This window comes from Strongylocentrotus purpuratus, unplaced genomic scaffold, assembly GCF_000002235.5.
Source record: "Strongylocentrotus purpuratus isolate Spur 01 unplaced genomic scaffold, Spur_5.0 spur5_scaffold_1, whole genome shotgun sequence".
Classification (NCBI taxonomy): Eukaryota; Metazoa; Echinodermata; class Echinoidea; order Camarodonta; family Strongylocentrotidae; genus Strongylocentrotus; species Strongylocentrotus purpuratus.
In genome coordinates, this window is record NW_022145594.1 from 34,654,441 (window position 1) to 34,682,117 (window position 27,677).

A 27,677-nucleotide genomic window follows, 5' to 3' on the forward strand; every position below is an offset into this window, starting at 1 on the left:
ACAAAGATAGTAAAAAAAAAAGTTACTAGTTAAGTCTAAAGGAGAAAAAATATGATTTGGAAGACTTTTTATAAAGAAAACTGCATTTATTGATGTCAAGACTTTCTCAATCAAGAAATGTTATCAAGTGAAGATAATTTGACTTATGGGAGTTTCATTTATAGTTCTAGTCGATTGAGGTACTAAGTAAGCCCATGATATAGGGACCGTCTCGATCTCCGACATTGCATTTATATATTTAGACTAGCACGGCGATCAACAAGCGCAAGGAACACAATTTGTCTGCAGTTGTCATTTCAGTCAAGCTAGGAGTAGGACTAATTCTAAAGATTTGCTGATATCTAGGTGAGTCGTCGTTATCTATAAATTGTAGTGTACGTGTATGATATTTATAATTGTTTACAAGTTATCAATGAGTCAATGAGAAGAGGAAAGTGAAGAGGGGAGGTGGAAAGAAAGAGAGACCGAGATCGAGAGAATGGCACGTAGGACTCAGGAGAAGCGCAGCTCGGTGTGATCTTCATTTTTTATTTTTTTTATGTGCTTCCGCGATTTTTCTATAATTATTGCCTCACGTTTCGTAGTAAGAAAATAGTTTGCTTAGTTGTAGGCACTAGAGTAGACAAGGTAAACTAAACAATACTAGAGCCTAGAAATACTTAATTAAAAGTTTAGTCTTTATTAGGTCTAATTATGTTGAAAAGCAGTAGCCTAGGCCTAGACCTAGAGGCAGTTCTGTTGAAAATAATTTGGTAAGACTGACCAGAGACCAGAGTTTGTTGTCATAATCATGGCAGTCATTTTTGTTGAAATTGAAAAGAGTGAGAGTTCTCGATCTAAAATGTCTAGATTCATTAAGATGTACTAGCCTATATAACTGAGTATAAGTAGACCTCTATAAGAACAATTCACCTGCAAGTACATCATCTAGATCTAGGGTCTACATGTACCTCATAAAATCACGCATGGAGCTGGAGGAAGTTGTTAACAATTGATTATTTCCTTGATTGCAGGCATTGAGCCAGGGCTGCAACTGCTAACTATTAAAAGTAATACATTTCTGATGTTCTGCTTCCCTATAACAGTAATACAATTCTGATGTTCTGCTTCCCTATAACATGGCTAGATAGTAGATACCAATCGATGTACTAAAATGGAATTGTTGTGTGTGTACTGACTACTGACAAGGCTTTGATTTTGACAAGTGGCAGAATAGAACTAGAAGAATGGTTAAAAGATCAACTGTGCATCTGGCAAGCAATCTGACAAATGAAAGAAAGATTTAGAGAGCGGTCTACCAACATCATCAAGTTATTTGATTTGATTTGATTTGATTTATTTACCAACAGCAATACATTCCATACATTTTTATACAATAATTACATAGAACTACAGAAAGAGAAACTATTGGTTGGTAAAAGGGGCCAGATAATAGCACATGTGCTAGTCGAGCCTAACCCCTTAAACAGCTAAACAAAGCATTTTGGTACAAAGCGGAACGTAACAAAACAAAAAATAATTAATTTACTGTTACAATCGATACTTAGAAAAAACAATGCTGCACCTGCAGTCCTGGCCATTTGGTCAAAGTTTGGTATTGTACTTTTTTGTAGTATATTCTACTCATCTACTAGACTATTTTTTTGTAAATAAATGTTTTAACAAAGAAGAAGTAGGCCTACTGTTGTGAAAGTTAAGCTAATCCGTGCAGGATTTCAGAGCAGTTCCTTTGAGTTTCATTGTGAGGATAGTAATTGATAGCTTCCCATCGTTGAAAAGAATCACCCAACTGTGTAAGCTGTTTCAAGATCATTACCTAAACTTGTTGCAAAGCTGACAAAGGCCTGAATAAGATCAGTTACATTGTACATACAACAATAAGGATCAATTATCCCAGCTGTTGACAACCATCAAGGGGTTTTGTGTGTTTGTTAGCCAAGATTTGATTGTAAGTAAACTTGTAAAGAATGGTGGCATGAAAGTACAATCACACAAGTCAACAATGGATAGATCAGTTACTGATAAACTAATAAACTAATGTTTACTAACATGTATTCTATGCCCACTTTTTGAACAAAGGTTGTTCTTGACAACCTAAAAGCTTGACTGAGGATTGCCTGACATAGCAGCAAATAGTGTAAATGTGTGCAGACTGGATTCTGAGTATTGTTGTTCATTTGATTAATAACTGGTTAATAGAATAACTCTGGCAGGAAACATTCATAAATCTGAATTTTAGTAAATCGGCCTATTGGGGTTGGGGAGATGGGTAATATTAAACAAATTGCTTATATTGTAGAGGGGGGGGGGGTGGAATGCTGTAGAATGATGAAAGTAAGAGATTGTAAACACACAAAATTTGATATATTTGATTTATATGTTTGATTGATCACAACTTCAAACTTCATACCTTATTTCTAATCAGATTTTGCTGAAATTTTCACTACACTGTTCCTCTCATTTTCGTTCTGCTTCTATTAAAAATAACTTGATATCAGGGTGGACCCCGCCCCCCCCCCCCCCCCCCACTCCGGGGTCAGAATGACCCCATGCATGTTACCAAAATGTCCGGTGAAGGGGTACTTTTCGTGCGACAAAGTCCGGCCTGAGAATTGTAAAAAAAAGGGGTGTATTAACTTTTCACCCGGAGATTTCTTTAAAAAGGGGGTGCTTTTATTTTTTTCTCTCGTCTCTTTGGAGTTTGGACTCCTGAGAAATTATTCCGATTTTAGGGGGGTACATTGAGCATTTTTCATGATTTAGGGGGGTCTCCAAGGCAGGAAAAGCCCGCCAAAAGCCTGCGAAAGGGGGGGGGTCCGGAAATGTTGGCAGTCCTCAGATAGGGGGTGCTTTCAAAAAGAGGGAACGAGCATATATGCGTACCCTAAATAACACTGAGTGGGGGGGGGGGGGGCCGAGGTGGACTCCTTCTTCAAAACCCTATTTAGATGCCTTCAGTAAGTTCAGTACACAAGTCCCAAAATGTGCCCTTCTAAAGGAAGTGATAACATTTTTTGTTTGCTTGCCACCATTGCTAGAGAACTTTAGACTAAAAAGGCATCGCTTAAATTCAGATAGTCTCCTTTTTTTCTTCCTTTTCTTTTTTTCTTTCCTTTTCTTTTTTCCTTGCTTGTCATGAAATTGGGGGAATATTGGAATTTTGTGCCCCTTCTTTTCCAAAATTTGAAATCTGTGTCACTGGACAAGCCAATAAGATAAGGGTGTGCTCGTGTAGACTAGACATCTCCTGCTGGTTCTTCAAGTGGTCTAAGGTCAAAGGTTGTATTACCATACTGGTCATACTGTGAAGTTACCAAAAATTAATACAGGTGGATGAACTGGATTTGGGAGATTCAGTACCCCAGAAAATCTCTCTTTCCCTTCTGAAAGGCCATTCATACTAGAAGAAACTTTCCCAAAAATTGTATTAATTTTAAGGATTGTCATAATAATAAAGAACCATTGTAAAGCGAAGGGGATGTTCACAGATCATGTTAAAGGTAATGTTAACGATAGTGCTGGTGTTGATGATGATGAGGAGGAGGCAGATGTTGATGGTGATAATGATGACATCAACAAAGGTTATGATGATGATGATGAGGATGACATCGTCTGACCCTGAAAGAAAGTAGTTTTGGGGAGGACATCACCTTGCACTGTATGTTTAAAGTGTGCCCATGTCATGGGCACTGCTCAAGCTTTACCAAAATACAGCTTGCCTGTCACATTGGCGGTGGCGCTACAGATTATAATCTGTTAAAAAAAACCTCCAGAGATAGGTTTTTAATCTATATATTTCATCATGTTTATACGTAGTTGCCTAGCAACTTCCGTTAAAACTCAGGAATGTGAGAAAAACTCATGGTTTTCGCTAGCAGTGTAAATGCTGCTTACATGTATTGCAGCCTTTTCACACACAGCTAAAATTCATTGTATCTAGAGATGATTAGAATCACTCAACAGTTTTAAACATGTTTATAGACAAAATTTCCCGGTGTGAACATCGTTTATACGATGTTGGGATAGATACGAAGTCGCGATGCATACGCCCCTAAAAGCAGGCTGCAGATATGAAGTTCGTATCTAGTGAGCTTGACATTTTGTGTGTGAAAGGTTATTCGTGTTTAAACGTGTTTCAGACGTGTTTAAACTGGATGGAGCATGCGCTTTGATTGATGTGACATGACCTTCAATGCGCAATGGCACTACTGCGCATTTTACGAGCAGTAGTTAATCACGAAACGATTAACGATCGCACCGAAATTTCTGTGTGTGAAAGGCTCGTGATTAGTTTAAACACGTTCGAAACACGTTTTATACTAGTCATGTTTATAGAATTTTAGCTGTGTGTGAAAAGGCTGCTGGATGTACATGTGTGTTACTATTGTAATGGTGGGACCTTTTTTACACTATCTTCTTGATCACTGTGCATCTCATTACATTAGCTCATACAGTTGTGACAACAGCCTCTGTTGATTGATAGCTGTAACCTAAACATGTGGGGAAACTCAACCTTGCAGAGTTTATACCAATCACATCACACTTGCCTGAACTCTCCCATAAACACTGCACCCCCATTCATAAACAGGAGCTTAAAGGGGGATATCAGATGTTATGTCTTGATAAAAAGGTTACTTTCTTCAAAGAGATAGCAAGGAGTTACTACACTAGGAGTGCACACTGTGCCCTTAGGGCTTTTCTTATCACTCAGAGCGGGATTATGAGGGATTAGGGGTCCAACGAAAAACAAAATGACCTCTGACGCAACGAGGTCACCCTGGTCTCGATCTCCGGACTTTTATGTCCCATGCGCGATGCCGCACTGAACTGGCCCTCTCTAGGAGGAAACATCGACAGTCCAGTCTTGATATATAGGTGGTTTATATAGACTAGCTCTATACACATGTCTATAGCTTCATCACATGCGACACACACTCTGATGTCGTGATAGTCTAAGAATTCAGCTCTCGATAGGTACAAAGATCTCGAAAATCGGCCAACGACAAGGTGAGTTTTTACCTGATTATTGTTGAAAAATGTCCTTATTTTGTTCTATTTATATTCATATTTCAATGTAATATTAGTTGTAGACTCAGACTACCCCAGATGAAAATCATTTTTTTGGCAGACAAATGAGATTTCCTTCTTTATTTTGATGTATGACTCCACCGTTCTTGGCCGTTCTTGTTATTGTGATGACCTATTGGAAACATGTTAACATCTGCTGTGTCACTATTTTTCTATTGTCCCACTAATATATATCGGTGTGTGGTTTCAGTTCACCTGGCGGTATTATTGTGCGTGTTGGACGAGTTGAGGAACTATAGCTGCTAGCTGGGCCGGGCCGGGAGGGCATGAATGAGTTGACATAATCGCTAAGCTTGGCGGATAGTTAGGATTATATTTAATGATTATTATTAAACAACTGTTCTAATACAAATTCATTGTGATGTTTAGACTCTAACAGTTAGTGATGTCTATTGATTGTCTTTTGACTTTTGTGGTGATTAAATAATGATGTTGATTGTGTTGTCTAATATGCAATTAGACTAGATCTAGATCTAGATCTAGGTCTATTCTAATGATAATTGATCCAATTACTGGGGTAATAGTATATTTGTAAAGCACTTAGAGACATTTGTATTAGATCTAAGCGCTTTATAAAAATTAAATATTAGTATTATTATTATTATTACTGGTAATGTCAGGGAGCACCTCCCTGCACATTATCGATGATAATGCCTTAGATGTTTACATTTATGTTTACAATTGAAAGGTGGGGGGGGGGGGGGTGGGGTTAAGAGCACATATTTTATTTTTTGTCCAGTTTTTGAGGGAAAATTTCGCAACCACTTACCAAGCCACTGAATAAGGAGGGGGGGGGGGGTGGGTAAGAGCACATATTTTTGAGGGAAAATTTGCAACGACTCAGCCGCTGAATAAGCGGGAGGGGGGGGGGGGGGGGAGAGCACATATTTTATTTTTTGTCCAGTTTTTGAGGGAAAATTTTGCAACCACTTACCCAGCCACTGAATAAGGAGGGGGAGGGGGGGGGGGGGGGAAGAGCACATATTTTTTTATTTGGGTGGACGGGAAGTTTTTCCATAATCCGGGAGATTCTACATCTTTGGCGGGAGAGGTGGAGTCTCCCGGTATAGCTTTTGGGGCGGTGGGAGAATGAGCGTGGTGGCGTCAGACTCCCTCCAAATGCAGCAGCCCTGATTTTATGATGATTGTTATTTTTTTCTTCTGAATATTGGTATTGGTACTGTTTTTTATAATTACTAGTATGAGCAGTATTGGTAGTTTCATTGATTATCATTATATTAATTAGTCATGTTATTATTATATAATAATTACCATTGTTATTATTATTTAAAGTATTATGATTATTATTATTATTATTATTATTATAATTATAAATGTTCCATTCTTTTCACCTTCTATAGTCACATCATTATTTCACCATAACTAGTAATTTTAGTATTTTGTTATATTTTTGGTGGTACTGGCAATATCATTGAGGTATAAGTGATATACCTCCATGATAATTTTTATCATATTTATTATTACTACATGTTTAAGTGTAGAAATTTTGAGACATACATGTATTTACAAGTATTGTTTGTGTGCTTTTTTCCAATCAGAAAATAACAATGGAAGAGGAGATCCACCAGGGGATTCTAATGGGCATGTGTCGCCTCTGTGGAGAAACAGGATCAAGGAGGTATCGTGACAAGCAAAACCTTTCTAAATTGATCCAAACGGGTCTGTCCATAAACATTGCTGTAGATGAGGACAATCGTCACCCACCCATGGTGTGTGATAGCTGCACATCAAAACTGAGAAGGTGGAGAGCCTTTAAGAACAAGAATGTAAAGAAGGAACTGAACATAACCATCTTTGATTTCCAACAGCACGGTCAAGATTGTGCCATGTGTACACATTCAAAGAAGAATGTTACAGAAGGATCATGGCTAACTTTCATGATAGGTTTGGCAGAGCAAAAAGGATACAATGTCAAAAAAGGTCGTGATGGAAGAACACTTATCATGTCTGTTGATGATGATGGGAACACATCAGTATGTGTGATTGTTCGTGAAACTGGACAGTGGACAGTTAAAGTGCATGGGAGAGAAGTTAAAAGTGATCTGTTTCCTGAAATCCCTCAGTGTTTTGGTAGCAAAGATGATTGTGAGCGATTTCTTCACACCCTTGATTCTCTCCAAATATGTCATGGTAACCCTGAGTACTTCTTGCCTTCCCATCTGCTTCAAAATCATCCATTATACCTCCACTACTCCTCATCCACAACAACAATTAGACACACAACCTGTCCCCTCCTCACGAAGGATTCTTCAAGATGCCTTCAATGCAGAATGCATCGTTCCAGTCTTGCAAAACTCCACCAACGCCACCAAGTTGACTCCTCTCCAGCTCCAAAAGCAAATCATCGCTTCATGTCACAAAAGAGGCTTGCTAAAAAGCTTCAAACCTCCAAAAAACAACGACGATTCATGGCAAGAAAAATTGTAAAATTAGAGAACGACATTGAAAAATTGTTTAAAGAACAAGCCTTACCTTTAGACAATGAGGAGAGTCAGTCATTTGCTTCAATTTTTACTGAAGAATCTCATGTAGTGCATCAACAGTTTAAAGAAGGCAGTCGAATGAGGATTTTATGGGATGAGCAACTCAAGTCCATTGAAAACCATCCAAATGCTATGAGATGGCATCCAGCTATTTTGCGTCTGTGCATCGCCCTCCAAGCAAAGTCTGCAGCATCGTATGACCTCTTAAGAAATTCTGGTTTTCTCACTCTCCCCCACCAACGGACACTCAAACAATATACAAACTTTACCTCCAACAAACCCGGCTACAACAAAGACCGTCTGCATAGAATAATTTCTGACATTAATCTTGATAAATTAGCAAGCCACAAAAGAAATATTGTTTTGTCTTTCGACGAAATGAAAGTTAGTGAAGGACTTGTATATTCACATTCAACTGGCAACATAATTGGATTTACTAGCCTGGGTAGTTTATCCGATGAGTTTGAACTTTACACAAGGATGTGTAAGGGAAAGAAGCAAGAACTGGCCAGTCATGTTCTGACTCTCATGATCAGAGCTATCTCAGACTCGTACAAGGCACCGATAGCATATTTTGCCACATCTAGCTGCACAAGTGACCAACTCTTTTGCATTGTACACGAAGCCATTGAGCTTCTTGAACTTTCGGGTTTCCACGTACGGGCTCTCGTTTCAGATGGAGCATCCCAGAATAGAAAATTCTATGATATGCTGCGAGAAGACCCCAGACATCCATCATTCCTGAATCCTTTCAGTGGACGCCCCATTTATCTGTTCAGCGATGTCCCTCACCTGCTTAAAACATGCCGAAACAATCTTGAGAAATCTGGATACCACAACAGTACCCGAAACATGATGGTAATTTTTTTAAATGTTTATTTACCATCAACAATCCTGAAAGCTTTAAGGTGAAAAATAAATTTGTAGATAAAAATTAGAATATAAGAAATGACATGTATGATACTTGACAGACGAATTTAATGCCTTTATCTTTCACTTTATTAAAGTACACAGCTTCTACATCAATCATTTGGATACATGATTGATATGAACATGTACCAAAGAAAATGACATTAAATAAATAATAAGAAAAGGAATTAGATGTCATCATGTGTGGGCAATATTAAATGGTTTGACATTTTTGTACTTTATCACCTAATGTATGTGCACTGTTTTATAGAATTGGTTACATGATTGCATTGACCTAATTAATATAATTAATTATGAAACAAATACATCTATTTCTATTTCAATTATAACTATCAAAAGTTCCAAACTGTCCATAATATGCATTGTATAAACATAGGCATTATAAATTTGTTTATTTTACATTTCTTTCTCAAAGGAATTTTAATTTTGATGTTTTTATTTCAATTTTCTTTATTTAGTTCAGAGGATTGAGTGTATCCTGGAAGCACATAGTTGATGTGTACAACTGGGACCTCCAGCAGTGTACTGGCTTGAGGATGCTTCATCGCATCACAGAAGAACACATACATCTCACTCCGAGTCATCGAATGAAGGTCAAATTGGCTGCTCAGGTAAATTTGGATTGCTATGAGCTTGCAGATGAAATTTTGTTTTAAAATGCATCAGAATACATTTTTCAAAACTTGGATTTTGGGGCTGTTTTAAATAGGCCTCATGATTTTTAAAGATAACCTAAATGTATGCTCCCATAGTATAAAATGGAGATCATTAGTTGATATTTTTTTACTTTGAATCTCTCCCTATATTTCAATGATGAAATACAGGTCCTCAGTTCAACAATGGTGAATGCTTTGACAATCCAAGGACGTCCAGAGACTGCCAGCACTGCCTTGTACATCAACTACATCGATACTTTCTTTGACTGCATGAATGTGTCGCAGTTCAACAGTGGGAAACGGCAGAAGAAACTTGCACTTCATCCATATACGGATGTATCAGACTGGAGACTTACAGTAAGTTCACTCACAGGACTCGCTTACATTGAAGCCAGTCCATAGATCAGGATATATGGCAACCTATTTCTTGTTTAAAAATTTATTATTATAATATATTTTTGTTGTTGGGTGGGGGGGAGGGGGTCGAGGTGCTACAATAGGTAGAACCACGGAGGTATAACCGGAGTACGTTCATTGTAAAACTCATGTCATATTATTATAAATCATTTGAGTTTGCCATAAAAGAACATCTCTATCTTTTCCTCATAATTTTGTTTGCATGCAATTGGGGGAAAATCAATAAAGTAAAAAAAATTGCAAGTTGTCATAGGGCAAGGATGAATAGGATGTATGTTTGCTTCCTTTGCCACTTTTCTGTGCTTTTAATCATGAATTTTATCTGTCATTTATTTGCAGTGGTTAGAGGAGGACTTCCTGTCATTCTTGGAAGAATGGGAGACAGAGGGCAAATTAACTCCCCTCACTAATGCTGAGAAGGAGAAACTTTGCTTGAGCAAGCAAACGCTGGAAGGATTGAAATTCACAGGTACAGGGTGTACATGTACATGTTTTGTACTTTTCTCTTCATGCTTGTATTAGTTTTTTGTATTGTTTTGTGTTATTGTTGTTGCTCTTGTATTATTTAGTAATTTGTTTTTAAATTTTCATTTAACGTTCCTAATTCATCAGGGAGCTTCTTTATATAATCTTTAGCCCGTCAATTCTGTTTTCCTAAATGATACATGACATAACATTGTGAATTAATATAGAATGTGTTTAGCTCATTTCAACTTAAAATAATGAATCATCTAGCAAACGATCTTTCCCCTCAAAAATTTTGTTTTTGAAATATTTAATTAAACTTTGTGATAGTGTTCTCTTTTTAAAGTCTTGTTTTGTTATCCTTTTCAGTCAAAGCATTTGTTCTGCTCACAAGAGAACTACTTATGGAACCTGGTGTCAAATTCATACTTAGTGAGAAGTTTTCACAAGATCCCCTGGAGGAGCATTTCTCAAAGCAAAGAGGCATGGGAGGGAGATACGACAATCCAACTGTAAATCAGTTTGGATATAATCTCAACACACTGCAGGTTGCCGGGGCTGCCATCAAAGCGTCAAAACGATCTAATGTCACTCAGTCAGAGTCATCTCCATCCTCTTCCTGTGACTCAACACCGTTACCAAGAACAAAAAAACGACTCTGGAAAGATGTGCAGTAGGACATAGTAGGGAACTACGTGATAGTGTGTAATCATGTTTGATTAATGACTCGAGTTAACCGTCAAAAAACCAGTTGTAATATGCTATGCCAAGCACAATATCTGGAGCAGATTTTATTTAGTTGGTCAATATTTGTGACATTGACAGAGGACAAAAACCCTAAATTGTTAATTGCATAGTGACTGTTCATGCAATTCAGTGATTAAATATAGGGTTCTTATTTTTGTATCTTTGCCAAACTAAACAAAAACGTTTTTGCAGTATCATTTGCACCTTCAACGTTAAAATTTCATGAGAGCATACATGTTCATGTAGTTTTGTTTAAGACTTAAGTGTGGACAGTCAGGCATGAAAATATCTCTTCTGTAGAACATGTAGACGAAATGGTGTCAACATGTGAACCAAAATTTGAGGTTTTCAGAAATATGTAGCCAAGATGAAAGATTTCTGTATTTTACTTTTGATATCTCAAAAACAAGATAATAGAATTTGATTATGGACATCATTGATTTCTTTTGGTTAATATTTTTGATGTTCACTAATTGCATCACCTTTTATCCCTCTTTATGCATACACATTCCGTGAAACCTCACATTTAGATGTTACTTTATTTTGATGACTGCCCTGATCATTCTCTTATAACTATACTCCCTCTCTTTGTCAACTTGTTAAGTAATGATAGGCAACAACACATAGTACATGTAAGAATCGTATGCTTATGTGAATCATTACAAACAATTTTATTTTTTCATCACTACACATACATATACATTGTATGTGGTCAAAGATTACATTTGTACAGTAAATATGTTTTTATTCGACACAAATGGTACTTTTGGAATAGTGGTCTTTGAATAAACGTTTTGACTACAACTGTATATGGTCAATTTACTTTACATGAAATAATGAATGTGGTGCCGGCTTTTCCATGAAAACATGTGTTTATCAAGCCAAGAAAGCAAATAATTCATATTTCGTTTACACCTGTACCTCTTAAAATACAGTTTTTATCATGGTGATTTGTGCTACAGTAATGACAGCAACAAACAAGATAAGAGAAGAAAAAAATTATACTATTAAGTTGGATACAGAATTTGCATTGCATCATCAGTATTGTTAAACAGCATATTTATGAGTTCATGTTCTATGCTTTATTCAAACAAAACAGTCAAGATTTCTAATAGAAATACTCCTAGTTTCCTTGAAAAACTGTGTTTGCCAAAAGAACGTTTTCGTCTCATTTCAGAATGAGCTTTATAACAACTGTAACTTCAGAATCATAAGTTGCAAAGCTAATTTTGTTGAATATTGTAAGTGATTCTGACCAAACAAATTATGGGTTTGTTTCAGAGCCAACTGTGATTTAAAGATAATCAACAATGGAAATTGATGTATTTCTTTACCCTTCCAAAATCCTTCAGTACAATTAAATACATGTGCATGTATGTTAGATGCAAAATTTGTTTTTTCATTTGTTTTTATTTTCAAGAATGACAAGAACCTTTACAGTAAACATGTATATCCAACAACAAAGAATTTACCAGTATTCCATCTGTAAACTGAGAAAGTAGAATTTGAACTGGTTTTGAGATGCATTTAACTGCCCATTTCAAAGCCTATAAGTTGTCAAAACTACCCCAAACTCCCTAAGGCACACAAATTACACAAATTACACAATTTAGATTCAGAATTTAAATGTACTACCTGCATACAATGAGGAAAGAACTGTATTAATGTTTGTCTTGACTCAGAAGTTGTAAAACTATGTAAACGTTTGACATGGATTGTAAAAACATTGTAAGAACATTTAATTTGATCATGGCCTACTGACCTTAGCTTTTTTCACCTATCAATTGCTTAGTAGATCCACTCTAAAAGAAAACTGAAAGTTTTAAAGGGATCGTTTAACAATGCTAAATCTGAGATACACGGTGATACATGTTACCAGTGTCTGTTATATGGTGTAATATTGAAGCCCTAAAAAAATCGCGCTTCAAAATGATCAGGTAGTGCCTCAAAAAAAGTAAAAATCTTTGAGTGACCGGTTTTACCATACTCATTATCCCCAATAGACTGTAGTGTTATGAAAACCGTTCGGCGAACGGTTTTCAAAATTTGTAATTCCAATCATAAATATCTTGATAATCAGACAGGCGATCGGCTTGCAAAAGTCATGGAGTTCCTGACTGACCTAAAGGTTTATAATTATCATTGCAGCATGAGCTAAATCAAGGATTATTTATAAAGGATCTAAGACAAAGTTACCGGATCCCTTTAAGTAGAATTAAACAACTGAAAGTAAATTGATAACAATTGCATTGTTGATATCAAACTGAGCTGGCTGGTTCTAGATAGTGTCAGTGCCAATATTGTGTTTATCTTTGCTGGCACAAGACAGATAGGTTCATGTTAATGTTCACTTTTTCTGCTGCTTTTTCAGTTCTCTCCTCAGTCCCTTTTTTTTTTCCAGTTGCGATTTTTGCTTCCCTCTTGAGTGAACTGACATACAACTTCACATACGATGATATTCTGATCTTCACCCAATAGTTTACAATCGAAGAAAAGAGAGGTTCCGACAAATTCGTGTCTAGACTGCCTGCCACCTTGCACCACATGTTCTGTACATGTACGCTTCCAAAAATGTGCTTCAACAATCTGTCTTTCAAACTTTCTGTCTCACTATTTCCAAGAGTGAGCAGCTTCCTTGTCACCAGCTCCAAAGATCTGAACAATTTGTAGACAGTGTCTGACACAACAAACAGCCCCCCTCTGTTCTGGAAAGTCAACCAAACTGATGTGTACTGTAGGAAAGTGTCGGACTCTGTGTTGTCATCGTCGTCCTTCTTCCACTCACGCAGAAATGCCGTTATTGCAAGTGCACTCTGTGACTTCATCCGGCCAAACTTTTTGCAGAGGGCGTACGGTATGTACCCGGCTACATACCGTAAAACTTGTTCATCGTGAACTGACAACGGACTTGTCTCCTCCTCCGGTTCAAACCCATCGCCCCTGATAATTTTCATCAGCTTCTCAAGGACAACACGGAGAACATACTGCTGGAGAAAACGAAAGGGAATGGACGGCTCCTCCATAGAAAGCATTGCCAGGCATAATTGAGTCGCTCGACTTCCACACTTGTAAGTCTGGAATTTGGTCAGGATGAAGGTATTGGCCACCGGTCCTGCTGCCTTGTCCTCTGCAGCACTGATTATTTCAACAATGTCCTGCACTATGTCCCGCACAGATCCTTCAACAATTTCCGAATGAAAATTTATCTCGTCTGCTAGGGCGATGACTTTGCGCCCAACTTCTGTTTCTTGGTAGAATTCGTTGGACTTCAGCTGGAGAACAGCTTCCTTGAAAACTAACGCTGACTTGGACTTGACCTCCTCTAGATTCTGAAGAGCACCGAATTCTGTTCATGAAAAAACAAAGAGAAAGAAATCAGGAACCAACACATCATCTGGCATCCATCTAACACAAAAAGTTCTGCCATTACATGTTCATATATAGCACAATTTTCTTCTATTAGAAATTTCCATTAATGCTACCTGTGCATTTTCACATTATCTCCATTCAACTTGAATGAATTATCACACTTCAGAATAATAAATGTTTAGACTTTAGAAATGTAATAACAATTTTGTGTTCTGTGGCAGCAACTTGACTCTACCATTTAAAACTAACAAAATTTAAATATATGCAAAAAACTGAATAAGCATTTTGGGGGCGTGGTATATTTGAATAAACAATTCAAATTTGAGAGAAAAAACTCAGCCCTTTTAGATTAAAAAAAAACAGCATTTAAATTGAAAATGGTCCAATGGACAACTCAACATGGCATGAACTCATTGTACATGTACAGCTGCTATTTCCCATTTGTACCACTATGCAAGTCAGCAGGCGCAGTAAATTTTTTCTTCAGAATAAAATTTCTTACTTGTTTTGGTTTGCCTCCGTTTCTTCCTTGTGTCAGTGGTAGTCTTCCTCGGGAAATCCCCACTGCTGGATGTCGCAGCACTGCCTTCAGATGGTGCACATGTTGCCTCAGTACTTGCATGCACAGCACCTTAAAAGGAAAATGGTGACATTTAAAAAACAATAATTCATTGTATTTAAATGACAAGAAAGTTTAAGATGTTGCTATCAATTCTTTATTATATCTCCATTGGGAGTCGGGCTAACTCGGACCAGGGGACAACTCGGCCCAGGTACAAAAACGGTCAGTTTTTGCATGTTTAGGTTTAGGGTTAGGTTCAGGTTAGGGTTAGGGTTAGGGTAAAATGACCGTTTTTGCAGCTGGGCCGAGTTGTCCCCTGGCCTGACACAGATAACACACACAAAGGTATGTTGCCTTCTTAAATTTTTAGTTGGTTTGCAATTGCTTTTGATCCTAACTTACAGCCACAGGTACATTATAAAATAGTCTAAACCTCTAGATGAAATAAATTATTTTAGCATCGTGATCAGATTTAATTTAGGCCTAGGGTCTAGATCTAACTTAGAGATGCTAGAGAGTAGAGTAGAGTAGACTCTACGTGGCAATAATAAGTTTAGACTGGCATTATATTAATTATTATTTCCTTGTATTTCTTATAATCACTGGAGGTGACACCTCACTGGTTCTACAATAACACTCTAAACCGAATCTTACTTGATTCTGAAGTAGATTTAGCACCTCCCTTGTCTGTATCTAGTTGACAAAATCCACACAGCCAGTGATCAAGATCGGGATCGACCAGGGATGTGCCGGTGCCTGCACCTGCACTTGTACTATCGACACTGGCACTGCACGGAAGACTAACACACTCGCGATGGTAGAATCCAACTGGACATTTAGGTCCATTACATGCAATTAAATCAACCGTTGAAGGAAGGCTACATATGCACACAGAAGATAGGCTATCCTCTTCCGATTCTAGAATCAAATCTTCTTCAATGTCCGTAAGAAAATCCATATCATCTTCCAAATAGTAATCGTCACGCGAGAAAGCTGCCATGTTCGGGATGTAAACATATCCTACAATGCACCGCACATGACAGCGGTTCCGGCTGATCAACCGACCTTGCGCATGCGCTGTGTGATGTTATTTACGACCGGTGCGACCAGGCGGCATTAATCCAATTTAGTGGAATCGTCGCTTGGGGAGCGCGGCATACAGGATGGTTCGTTTGACCCTAATCCAGTCCCCACTCCTAGTGTAGTAACTCCTTGGAGATAGTATCTCTTTGCTTTCTCCATGGACCTGCCTACTACATGTACAATGTATGCTTTCATTGATGAGATCATGGACATACATGTATACATGAGGTACACAATTATATATTGGCCTATACATACATGTACAGATGTATAATAAACTACAATAGGTTTGATTTGATTTGATATATAGTGTACATATAATATACAAACATACATCATCATTATCATTATACTATAGTAAACACACATGTGAATTATCAGGTGTACAGTGTAGTTGAGATCTCTGATATAATAATAATAATAATAATATTCAGCTTTTATGTAGCGCTTAATACATCTCGGACGTCTCTAAGCGCAAGGTATCTGTTATAACTTATAACAAGGTGATTTTGCTGGTCCCAGCTCGTTATATTCCTATGTTTTTTACCCTTATATAACAAAATTCCTGATATATTATAACCAGGTAATTTCCATGGTCCCAATGACCTCGTTATAACGAAGTTCCACTGTATTCTGTTATATTAGTAGCGAGACAGTGAATTTACATCAAGTGACAAGCCTGAGAAAGGATCAAGATGAAATACCAGTCTTATCTTTGGCCATGAGAAGTTATCATCTCTTTCTGTTTTCTTTCCTTATCTCCCCTTACCACAGGTTCAAAGTGAAGAGATACCAGATACATTCTCCAATCATGAATCACAACTCCACCATATGTGGACGCCATCTTGCTTTGCTCATTGTATACATTAGTCTTTGTCTTCAAGTCTTTCCAGGTAAGTTGTGTACTGTAGGTCTGTGGTTTGAGTGTATCATGTATGTTTAGTGTGGATTCATAACTTTGTTTTTGTTTTGATCAATGTAAGCTTCTTTTTTTTTTTAAAGAAAGAAGAAGTACATGTGGAAGAAAAAAAGATCTGTGTCTTCTACTATTGAAAGACAGTGTGAACTCATTCCCCCCCCCCCCCCAACAACAACAAAATGCTTTTAATAGACAAATTTCAGTAGTTTTTGGAGAACTGCCATATAAAGCTATCTGTTTTAATACTTAACATGTTTAATTTTGTTAAAGTTTGTTTTTCCTCCGAAAAACTTCTTGTAGAAGTTTACTAGAGATGCCCATTCAACTATTTCATCTAAATATTGAAAACGAGTTTGTGTGGGATTTAATTTTGTCTCCTTACACCTTATAGCTCAAAATTTTGAATTTAAAATGAATAAACATTTCAGCAAAAATAGGACTAGTTAGGCCTATATTTCTAAAGGTGCTGGAAGAAGAAAATGCCATAACTATCTATTTCCCATCACACTGTAAAAACTGCATTTAAACTGCACAAACTTTTGGGAAATGGATTAAGCACTTGACCTTCTGGCAGAAATTCTTCTGATCTCATAAAGATTTATCATTTCCACCTGTCTCTAGCTCCAATAAAACTAAATGTAAGTTTAGTAAAGCCCAGCACCTTTGTACACCAAGCAATATACATGTACATACTACATGTAGGCTTTAATACACTATATCTTACTTTTCACAAACAATCTGAAACTTGCAAGTTTGTACATCAGGGTATAATATTTCCTCCTTTTTTGTGTTTTCCATTTGTGTTACTGTTCTTCTTTTATCTCCTATCTCTTTCTATTCTCTTGTTATCTTTTCACTCTCTATATAATCCTTGTTCCCTCTCTGTATCTCGTTATCTCACCCTATTCTGCCCCCTCTCTCTCGTATAACCTCTCTCCCCTCTCTCTCTTTCGCTCTCTCGCTCTTGCTCTCGCTCTCTCGCTCTTGCTCTCGCTCTCTCGCTCTCGCTCTCTCACTCTCGCTCTCTCTCTCTTGTGCATGCACCCTATCTCTTCTTGTTTCTCTTTCTCATGTTCTCCCGCTGCCACTCCAACTTCCAAGCCAAGTCATTTTTCAGGTTTCCATGAAAACCATAATGTCTGCCTGTTATTTACCCTCTAGCCTTGTCCCCAGGGGCATTTTATATTACACTGCTGCACCACAGGAATCTGACAGCTACAGTTTACCTTGGCACAAGTGAACTAAATCAAATATAAGGGGCCTTCTAGAAATCGTTTTCCCCTTTTAAAACCAAAGACACAGTCTTTTCTACATGTAATTTGATGTGAAAGTAGATTAGGGTAGGGGGGGGGGGGGGAGGAGGGAGGCAGAACTGACCCTTACCATGCACTTGTAATGCTGTGTTTTAAAAAAAAATGTGTCCCCCCACCCCGATTGTATTATTTTGCACACCTTTCAAATTTTCATCACTAAAGGCACCTGAAGAATCTGATATCTGTCTTTTATCGCTTGTTAGAGAATTTTCAGAGTTGTATCTCAAAATCCTTTACCCGTGGAAATAAGTTTTTAATTTCGCCTCTTACAAATATGTAATAAAGCTTTATAGAACCAGGTTGTTGATCATTTGATTGCCTGTATGCACAGTAACTAGTACTGTATCTTCCGTGACCAAAAATTGAAAGAGCTCACTGGTGTTGGAGCGCGCGATTACACTGCAAAACCTGTGGAGTTTCGGCCAGTGTTAAAAAACCCACCATACTCAAGAGGTCTTTTTCCCCCTCTTTTATACATCATGTTTATGGGAAGTTACCTGACCTAGCAGCTTCCAACAGAACTCTGAAATGGTGAGAAAAAGTGAAAAACCAACTTTTTTTTTTCTTGAAGTGTAAATGCAGCTAATATCAGAACTGGAATCAGAAAATCCTTTCATCACACGCTGGGGATTAATTTCATAGCACAAAACTGAATTTACTGAATCTACAACCTATTAGCCTTGACTTTCAAACCATTCAAATACCTGTAAGTGTGCACCCCCAATCCTCCCACACAATAGGGTGTTTAACTTAACACAGATTTTCTATTCAGCGGTAAAACCAAATGGCTCCGGGTGTTTGCGCTTGGGATAATTTTTCAGCGTAACACTGTTGTCACACTTTTGTTACAATTTCAGTAAATTGGTCCAAAGGTGTGACCTCTGTTGACCCCGAGGCACTTGGATTTGGTGTTCCATTCCATGACTGGAATTTGGTAAATCCTTCCAAATTATGCTTAGGGTCAGGCCACTCCAAAGGGGCGCGTTTTCATTAGTCCAAGTAACAGAATCGTAGGTCCATGGTTATACCCAATGTTAGAGTAGTTTGCATGCACAAACCCTTGTCTGTGGTTGCGCGTAACAGTGTCTGCAAAATGAGACTATAGTAGGCTCTGCACTTTAAGCTGCTTTACAGCCAGGCTCTGCCCAAGGCTTGAGGAATTGTGGAAAGTGTCAGATAAGATGTCTGTACAGACTGTACTTGCAGACTAGTATTAGGAGAGGTTTTTCCAATAGTGTGAACAGTAGTCAAGCCAAACAAACTATTTTTTAATAAAAATTGTTATTGCCTTTCTTGGAGCCTACCAGTGCTAAAACTGCTGATCAATAAATGTATAACTTTGTTTTCTATGTCAAAAGAAACCTCAAACTTGGCCTAATATCTCAAGTTCAACCCTTTTTTTTTTGAGGGGGGGGGGGAGCTAATGGGAACGCAGCTATTATCTTGAGGTCAGGCCCTTTCATGAGTCTCTTGAGAAATTAATGTGGCAGAGAAATATGAGGTGGAACAGAATTTCTTGGGAGGGTCTCTCCATCAGGTGGGATAAGCAGGTTTAAAGGTTCCTAATCGGTTTCCACTGTATTCTTTCTACTTTTTACTTTAAAACCAGAAACTTTGCATCAGTTATCGTTTAAATTATACTTTACTGTTTGTGGGAGTTCTTTCATGATTTGGTGGTACAGTCAAACCTGCTTCAGTGACCACCTTTCTAAAAAAAACCACATTTTTTGTTTCCCTTGAAAATGGTTTCTCATTGGAACATGTACTATTAGGAACCTGTACACGAAGCCCACCTGCCAATAAAGATCACTTTTCTTGTCTCCCTTGGATGGTCTTTACATGACAGGTTTCACTGTATACATTTTTCTTGCATTTAATTTAATCTATTCGTTAAGAATGTATATTATCTCTTTTTATATGTTCCTATTTATCTCCTCTTTTGCTTTCCATTGTAATTGTGCAGTCCGCGGCCAGCAGAGCTTTGCCACCACACCTGTGGATACTGAAGTTGTCGAGGGGCAAGATGTGACGCTCCAGTGTGCAATAGACAATCTTCAAGGCAGCATTATATGGTCCAAAGATGACACCATGCTTGGATCAGACAGAACACTACCTGGATATGACAGATATGCAGTTAAAGGTAAAGACTAGTATTGGAAATGCCCCAATTTCAAAAAATGAAATGGAAGCTCTCATTACCAATCATGTGAAAGAATATGTTTTGACTAATACATGATGATAAAAAATTTGCTGGGAAACCGCCTACTAATTCATATATTTGGTAAATTTGTTTCTCTCATGGTCTGTGAGAGATATAGGGTAGTCCCACATACATCTTTCTGTGTATAGTGCTTGTAACTTTACGAAGAATGGGCCAAATTTCTTATCATTTTGATGATTCCAGAACCTTGCAGATGCTAGATGCTAGATGATCAACCTTTTCTGATCGATTCCACAACGTTTCTTTCACAATGCAATCGCATGACCTTAACTGGTCTTTACCTTTAAAGGTATTAAAGACGAACCCCCTCCCCCAAAAACAAATATAGTTGTAATTGACCCAAATTGACTCGAATGAGTGATTAATCATGTAAAAATGTAGATCTGAATTATAGTTCATTTTGTGCAACTTTTTGCTCCTCCTGTCCACACCATATTTGTCTTGCCAATTCTTTCTCATCTCCCCACTGCCTCTCTCTCTCTCTTTCTCTCTACTTTCTCTTTCTTTTTTCTCTCTCTCTCTATCTCTCTCTCTTCTCTCTTTTCTTTCTTCCCTTCTCACCCCCTCTCTTCCTCTTATGCACATATACTCAGTCTGACTGCCTTTCTCTCATGTGTGCATGTGTGTGTGTGTGTGTGTGTGTCTCTCTCTCTCCCCCCCCCCCCCCCCCTCTCCCTCCTCTTCTCTCCTCCTCTCTCTGCGATCTCATTCTCCCACAGATTCCACTGTATCCATCACCACAAATATGAAAACCGATCTACCTCAGATTTGTTCTCCAAATTCGGCTCACCCGAAACCCAAAGAGAAACAGAATTTAAATCTCTCTTCACTCACCTGCGCCCTGCTTCAAAATAATATCAGAGGTCATCAAAACAAGCATAGATTGGAGGTTTTTAAAGACCTATTGGAAATATGATTTTTACGTTCTCACTGATAGAGACTACAAGCCACATGTAATATTTCTATATATTATCTGTTATTATATTTCTGCCATATATCTAATATAATCACTGCTATATAATGTCAAACTGTAAATGTGCATATATCAGCTATATACACTGTAGGTGTATAGCTTACATTTTTATAAATTGTCAAATGTCAATGCATGATATATATGATATACGGTGTACATATTCCCAACAATCAAAACAAAAGAAAGAGAAAACATACAGACAAGCTTAAGCCCCCCCCCCCCCCCAAAAAAAAAGCTTTTAAAAGAGGAAAAAACAAAAGCAAAAACTCAACTATACTAAAACTAAAAGAAAAACATGAGATAAATTATGATTGTCTTCATCAGGCTATTTGTCATATTTTCTCTCTCCTCACAGTGTCTCTGACAGAGTCATGGATAGTGTATAGAGAGTAAAAATGTAGTAAACTACATGTATAACCAAACATTAAAAAGTTAATAGATAGAAATGAAGAAAACTGTTCAAAAGTATCTAGTCATTAACATGTATGTTTGTGTAGAAGTCAGATAGAAACAACTCATGCAGATAAATCATGGTTGACAAATTATTAACTTTTTTTTTATAGGCAAGGCTTAGCAAGGCTAGATGACTTTTAAGTGATTTAATGGGAATTGAACTTCTACTGAACTGTGCGACCTCTGACCTCCTAGCCTTGCGTCTAATCCTAATGGCATGTCAAGGAAACACTGACTAGTGTTGGTTCCAGACTCTTATTGTGCGGAAGATTTTCATCCATAGATGAAGAGTTTTAGACACAAGGAAATAATCCTAGTCAAAACAAATAGCTTGAAACTAGTAAAACAAAATAGCACAGAAAATATGAATTTTTTACAATTTCAACTAGTATTATTCAATTCTTCTTATTGATATTATTATTATTACTACTATTATTATTATTATTATTGGTGGGAGTAGGAGTAGTAGTAGTAGTATTGGCAGCACAGCTAAAGCCGGGGTAACAATCTCCAAGTTTGGAAGCGCTATATAAAAACTGAGTATTATTATTATTTGTAGTATATTGTTCCCATTTTTATTCCCCATTGAGAGTACAGTTCATAGAATCAGTAGAGTAGGAAGCCATCTTTGTAATTGCATTCTTGAATTTGATCTTTAGCAGTACATTTAAAAAAAATAGTCTTGTTATCAAAATATGTTTTGATAGATTGTTTTGTCTTTAATCTGTTAACAAAACAATTGTGGGTGTTTAGTTATATACTTGAGATAGCAATCTAGGAGAACTATCAGATGTATGCTCTACTTTCGAAAGTACAACGCCATGTTCTACATGTAGTCTGTTCACACTAGCCCTGTGTTCAGAATCGCCATACAAGAATCGTGGTGGTGGTGGTGGTGGTTGTTGTTACTTTACCTGACTGCTAAGAAAGCATAAATGCTTGTAAGTAAGCAACCAGATGGCCGACGGCTTTAGGTCCTCTCCGAGGGACCTGGTACTGGTAATGAAGATTAATGCCTTACCAAAGGGCACTGGCGCATCGCCTTGGTTTAGAACCCGGGTCACCGGATTACGAGACCACTGCTCTACCGACTGAGCTATCGCGCCTCCGTATAGTCTGAACATTGCATGATGAAACGTTGTAGAATGAAATGCATATGTGAGCATTTTTCAAACAAAATCTTGATAAAGAATCAAGAAAGTTGTTGTACATTGTATATCATGTCATGTCAACTGGCCTCTTCAAAACTAGTTTCTTTGTATGATATTGTTATCCAGTCTGTACCCCACCTTTCACTATACATTGATTCTTCATATCCAACATAAAAATCACCACCACCACCACCACCACCATCACTATCAATACCATCACCATCACTGTCAATACCACCACCATCAACACCATCACCATCAACACCATCAACACCATCAACACCACCACCATCACCTACACCCCACCATCACCCATCACCACCACCATCAACACCATCAACACCACCACCATCAACACCATCAACACCACCACCATCACCTACACCCCACCATCACCCATCACCACCACCACCATCACCATCAACACCATCAACACCATCACCATCAACACCATCAACACCACCACCATCACCTACACCCCACTATCACCATCAAAACCATCACCATCAACACCATCACTATCACCATCACCACCAACACCAATACCACCACACCACCTCCACCACTTCCATGGTACCACCATAACATCACTACTACCATAACATCACTACTACCACCAACTTCACCACGATCACCACCATCATGATCATGATTATTATTCATGAATAATTTTTGTTTTTTCATTATATTTCTTTCTCACCAGGTGATGTTGCAAGAGAAGGTAATCTAGTAATCCTGAGAGCTGAGCTCAGTGACGATGCTGAATATCGATGTCATGTGACAGCTACCGACGCTACACATCAGAATCTACGATCAGATCCTGCTGCTGTTATTGTGCTCTGTAAGAACACCCTTTCTTTTTTTCGACTTTTAAAATACAGAAACTCATAATTTGGCATCATCTACATGTATTATCTTTTGTTCAGACATGATGATGGTGTGATTTAAAAAACAATCAAAGATAAAAAAAAAAAAAAAAAAAACAAGTAGGTCAAATAAAATCCAGTATGTATAAATAAATGGCAAATATGGGAGTAAAAAGTAGCCACCTACATGAATGGCTCCTTCATACGATCTGTTATAAGATGACATATTTATTTGTACACTACACTCATCTAATCTTTTGGGGCCACATTTTGTTTTTAAAGTAAATCTTTCTTGCCTCATTTGCGAATAATACAAATTAATTACCTTGTTGAGAAAAAAAATAAAACCAACTTATTCTTTCTTTCCTCTTGTGTGAATAGAATATTATTCATTTGTCTCTGTTCATGATTTTCTTTTTTGACAGTACCCCCTGACCCTCCGGTCATCGATGGCTACTCCAACGGCTCAGTCATCACCATCCAGCCCCCTGCAACGGTCACTCTCCCCTGCAGAGCCAACAGTGGCAAGCCAGCACCGGTCATCACATGGCACAAGGATGGAGATGATCTGGCGTATGGGAACCCTGAGGTGGTCTCAACACCTGCAGGAGATACCTCTGGTCAGTACAGTAGACTTGGGCTACCAAGGAGCCGTTCCTTGAAACCGTCATAAGTCTAACTTCATGGACATCCCATTGAAACATGTATTATAGAATTAAAACGCGTATCTATGGGATATCTACGAACTTAACTTGTGACGGTTTTGTGCAACTGGCTCCAGAATGACACCTGTTACTGTTGTTTAATTTAAGCATTAGTACAATTATTTATTTCTGTATAGAACTATTTATTAATTTTTTTGTGGCACATCTGGAGACACATTTTCTTCTGTTCTTTATTAGTACTTTAAAAGACAACTGAGGACACTAAACTGTTTGCCATCCACGCCAAGAGAGTTACCAGCATGCCCAAAGAGTCTGGACATAATTAATGTATACAGCAGGATTCTATTTATTCTTGATTAGGTCAGGAGTGAATTCAGGCAGCACCCTTACATGGATGATTAACTTGACCAGAGATGCCAAGGTCCTGGGTTCAAGCCCTGGCACAGCACTCACATGTATGACCTTGAGCAAGGCATTTTATTGTATCCCTCGGCAGGATGACAGAGGGGTACTTTCGATTCAGCAGCGTCGCGCCGCCACCGCCATCGCGTCATATTCTAGTTCGCCACATTCCTTGACGGATTTCTTCAAATTTTGTACATATCATTTTTGGTGATGCTGCCCCCAGTGTTCCTTCTTCTATAGGGTAAAAGGCTATATTTTTGTGGATGGTTTGTGTGCACTCTATAGGCCACATTTCTCAAGGGATTTTGTTTAAAATTTTCAACGAAGGCGTATGTTGGTATAATCTACAAGCCTATAGATTTTGGTGATGCTGCCACCAGTGTCCAATGTGTTATAGGGTAAAATGTCATATTTTGCAGGATGGTGTGGGTGCACTCTGCAGACCACATTTCTTGTTGGACCTTCAAATTTTGTATTTCAATTCAATTCCATTTATTCAGCCAATCATTAAAAACAATTTAAAATCACACTGGTACTGGTACAATTATAACATGATGACAGGCTATGGATCCCTGAGAAGCAAAGCTTGTAAATGGGGCCCATTAATATACAATTAAATACAAATATAATAATAATAATATTATAAAGTATAAAGATGTTATCATTAACAGTATTGTTGTTATTATTATTATACTTATTATTATTCTTGATTAGGTAAGAGAGTGAACGCAGTCAGCACCCTAACCCTGAACCCAGAGAAAGAGGATAACGGTATTACCTTCGGATGTCAGGTGACTCATGGAGCTCTGTCATCCGCTCTCTCAACGTACATCACTCTCAACGTCCTCTGTAAGTACAATCAGCTTTTCTTCTGAGATGGGGGTGGGGGGGGGGATGAAAATTATGTATATGCAGACAAGATGCAATATAAGAAGACACCTTAACGAAATCCTATGATATTATGTGAGTCATGCAGGCCTGATAATTACAGGATTTAAGTCGGTTTCCCGATTTTTTTTTCTGATTTATTTTAAGATAGGTACCACAGAAAATAGTGTCATGAAAGTGATGAAACATTTGTGTTTTTATGGAACTCCATAAGCTGTTGTGATATCAAGTGAAAGAACTAGTTATAATCATTGTAAAAAGACGTTTGTCATTGAGCTACTCATCTTTAATGACTGCATCTAAAACTTAATGGAACCCTGTTCTCTTTTATTGTAATACATGTTCGTTTCCCACCCTTCTCTCACTTTCTATGTCTCTCCATTTCTGACTCTCATTCTTTCTCTTAACTTCTCTCTGTCTCTCTCTTCCTCTCTCTCTCTCTTTCTCTTCCTCTCTCTCTCTCTCTCTCTTCCTCTCTCTCTCTCTCTTTCTTTTCCCTCCTCTCCTGCTTTTTCCCTGTCCCTGTCTTCTCTCTGTCTCTCTCTGATTCTCCTTCTTTTCTTTTCCCCTCTTTTCTGACTCTCCTCTCTTTCTCTCTCTCTCTCTCTCTCTCTTTCTTCTCCCTCTCTTCCTCTTGTCCATGTCTCTGTCATCTTTCTCTCTCTCCCTCTCTCTATTTCTCTATTTTGTCACACGCCTCTGTGTCTTCTTTGACCACGCTCAAACAGTTGCCCCAGGAGCGCCCCTCATCACTGGCTATTCGGCAGGTACCATTGTGAAAACGGGGGACCCGCTGCACCTCCGCTGTACATCTCTCGGAGGGAACCCCCTGGCAGAGGTAAAAACAAACCCTGAGAAAGCTTTTCACTCATTGCCATCATGGCAAACTGGAAAATGCATTTAAATTTATTTTATCCAGTTCAAATATATCACTATGAATAGCTCAACAGTGAAATGTTGGTACAAATACACTGTTCATGTATATTCAAATATGGCATACAAATCACCATATGTTGTATTTCCTGTGGCACATTCTACTAAACAATTTCTGTAACGATATGTATTACTGATATATTCACATTTTTTTTATCTATTTCCTGTCAATTTTTTCATTCATTCATTCTGTCTATCAAGATATACTAGTATAACAATGATGAGGAAATGAAATGTTCCTTTACGACAGACTGTGTTGGTGCTTTTAACACTCTACCGCATAAAGTTTGACTTCAATAATAATTTCTCTTTTCTCATCTCCTTTCTATCTTTCTTTCTTTCCCTGCATTCTTTTCTTTCTTCCTTCTCTTAATATCTGTCCTTCTGTCTATCTAGGTATACTGGTATAAGAACGATGAGAGAATGGATTACTCCTTCATGACAGACGGTGTTAGTGCTTTCAACACTCTCCCACTTGAAGTTGATTACAGTGATAATAACGCTATCTACAAGTGTGTTGCTACCAGCGTGGTCCTACCTCAACCGATGAGCACACAGATACAACTCACTGTCAACTGTAAGCATTACATTTAGCAATGATGATGATGATGATGATGATGACAATAATTACTATTATAATGAAAATAATGAGATTGCGGAATGGTCTTCCCCACAGGGTGCTACAAGAATTTTTTTCACCACTTGCCCTGTCGGGCAAGTGGGTTTTCAATTTACTTGCCCAAACAATATTTCCACTTGCCCAAAACTTTAAAGCGAAAAAGGACTCGAGGTTAAAGCATTTATTATCTCGTAATGATAAGTTAGTGTTTTAGATAGCAAATTAATGCACATACATGTACAGTGTAACTGTACTGAATAATAACCTAATATGTCAAAGAAAATGGTCAACAAAGGATGGTTGAAGGTTTAAAAAACGCATTTTATTGATTCTCCATAAATAATCAGATTCACATGAATCTCGGCAAGGTAGAATGGTTCAAGCAGGTTCGAGAAAAAACAGCTGATCAACGCACGTGTGTGTCTGTGCAAGCCGCTGTCATTTGGAAAC

General features: G+C 37.9%; 1 protein-coding gene and 1 long non-coding RNA gene across 2 annotated transcripts in view; one reads left to right on the top strand and one right to left on the bottom strand.

Moving 5' to 3' along the window:
- The first annotated feature begins 255 nt into the window (after positions 1-255).
- LOC592278 (nephrin) overlaps positions 256-27,677 on the top strand; it is a 41,381-nt gene continuing 13,959 nt past the window's right edge. The window contains exons 1-8 of the mRNA XM_030978128.1: positions 256-345; positions 16,596-16,714; positions 20,017-20,193; positions 23,555-23,692; positions 24,143-24,337; positions 25,502-25,636; positions 26,404-26,513; positions 27,005-27,185. Of these exons, the coding sequence (XP_030833988.1) occupies positions 16,633-16,714; positions 20,017-20,193; positions 23,555-23,692; positions 24,143-24,337; positions 25,502-25,636; positions 26,404-26,513; positions 27,005-27,185 (1,018 nt within the window). The 5' untranslated portion in view covers positions 256-345; positions 16,596-16,632. The remainder of the gene's footprint in view (positions 346-16,595; positions 16,715-20,016; positions 20,194-23,554; positions 23,693-24,142; positions 24,338-25,501; positions 25,637-26,403; positions 26,514-27,004; positions 27,186-27,677) is intronic.
- Positions 13,195-14,977, bottom strand: LOC115921073. The gene is made up of 2 exons (XR_004062727.1): positions 14,679-14,977; positions 13,195-14,153 (listed from the first exon to the last, which is right to left on the bottom strand). It is a non-coding gene; the product is annotated as an uncharacterized LOC115921073 (long non-coding RNA).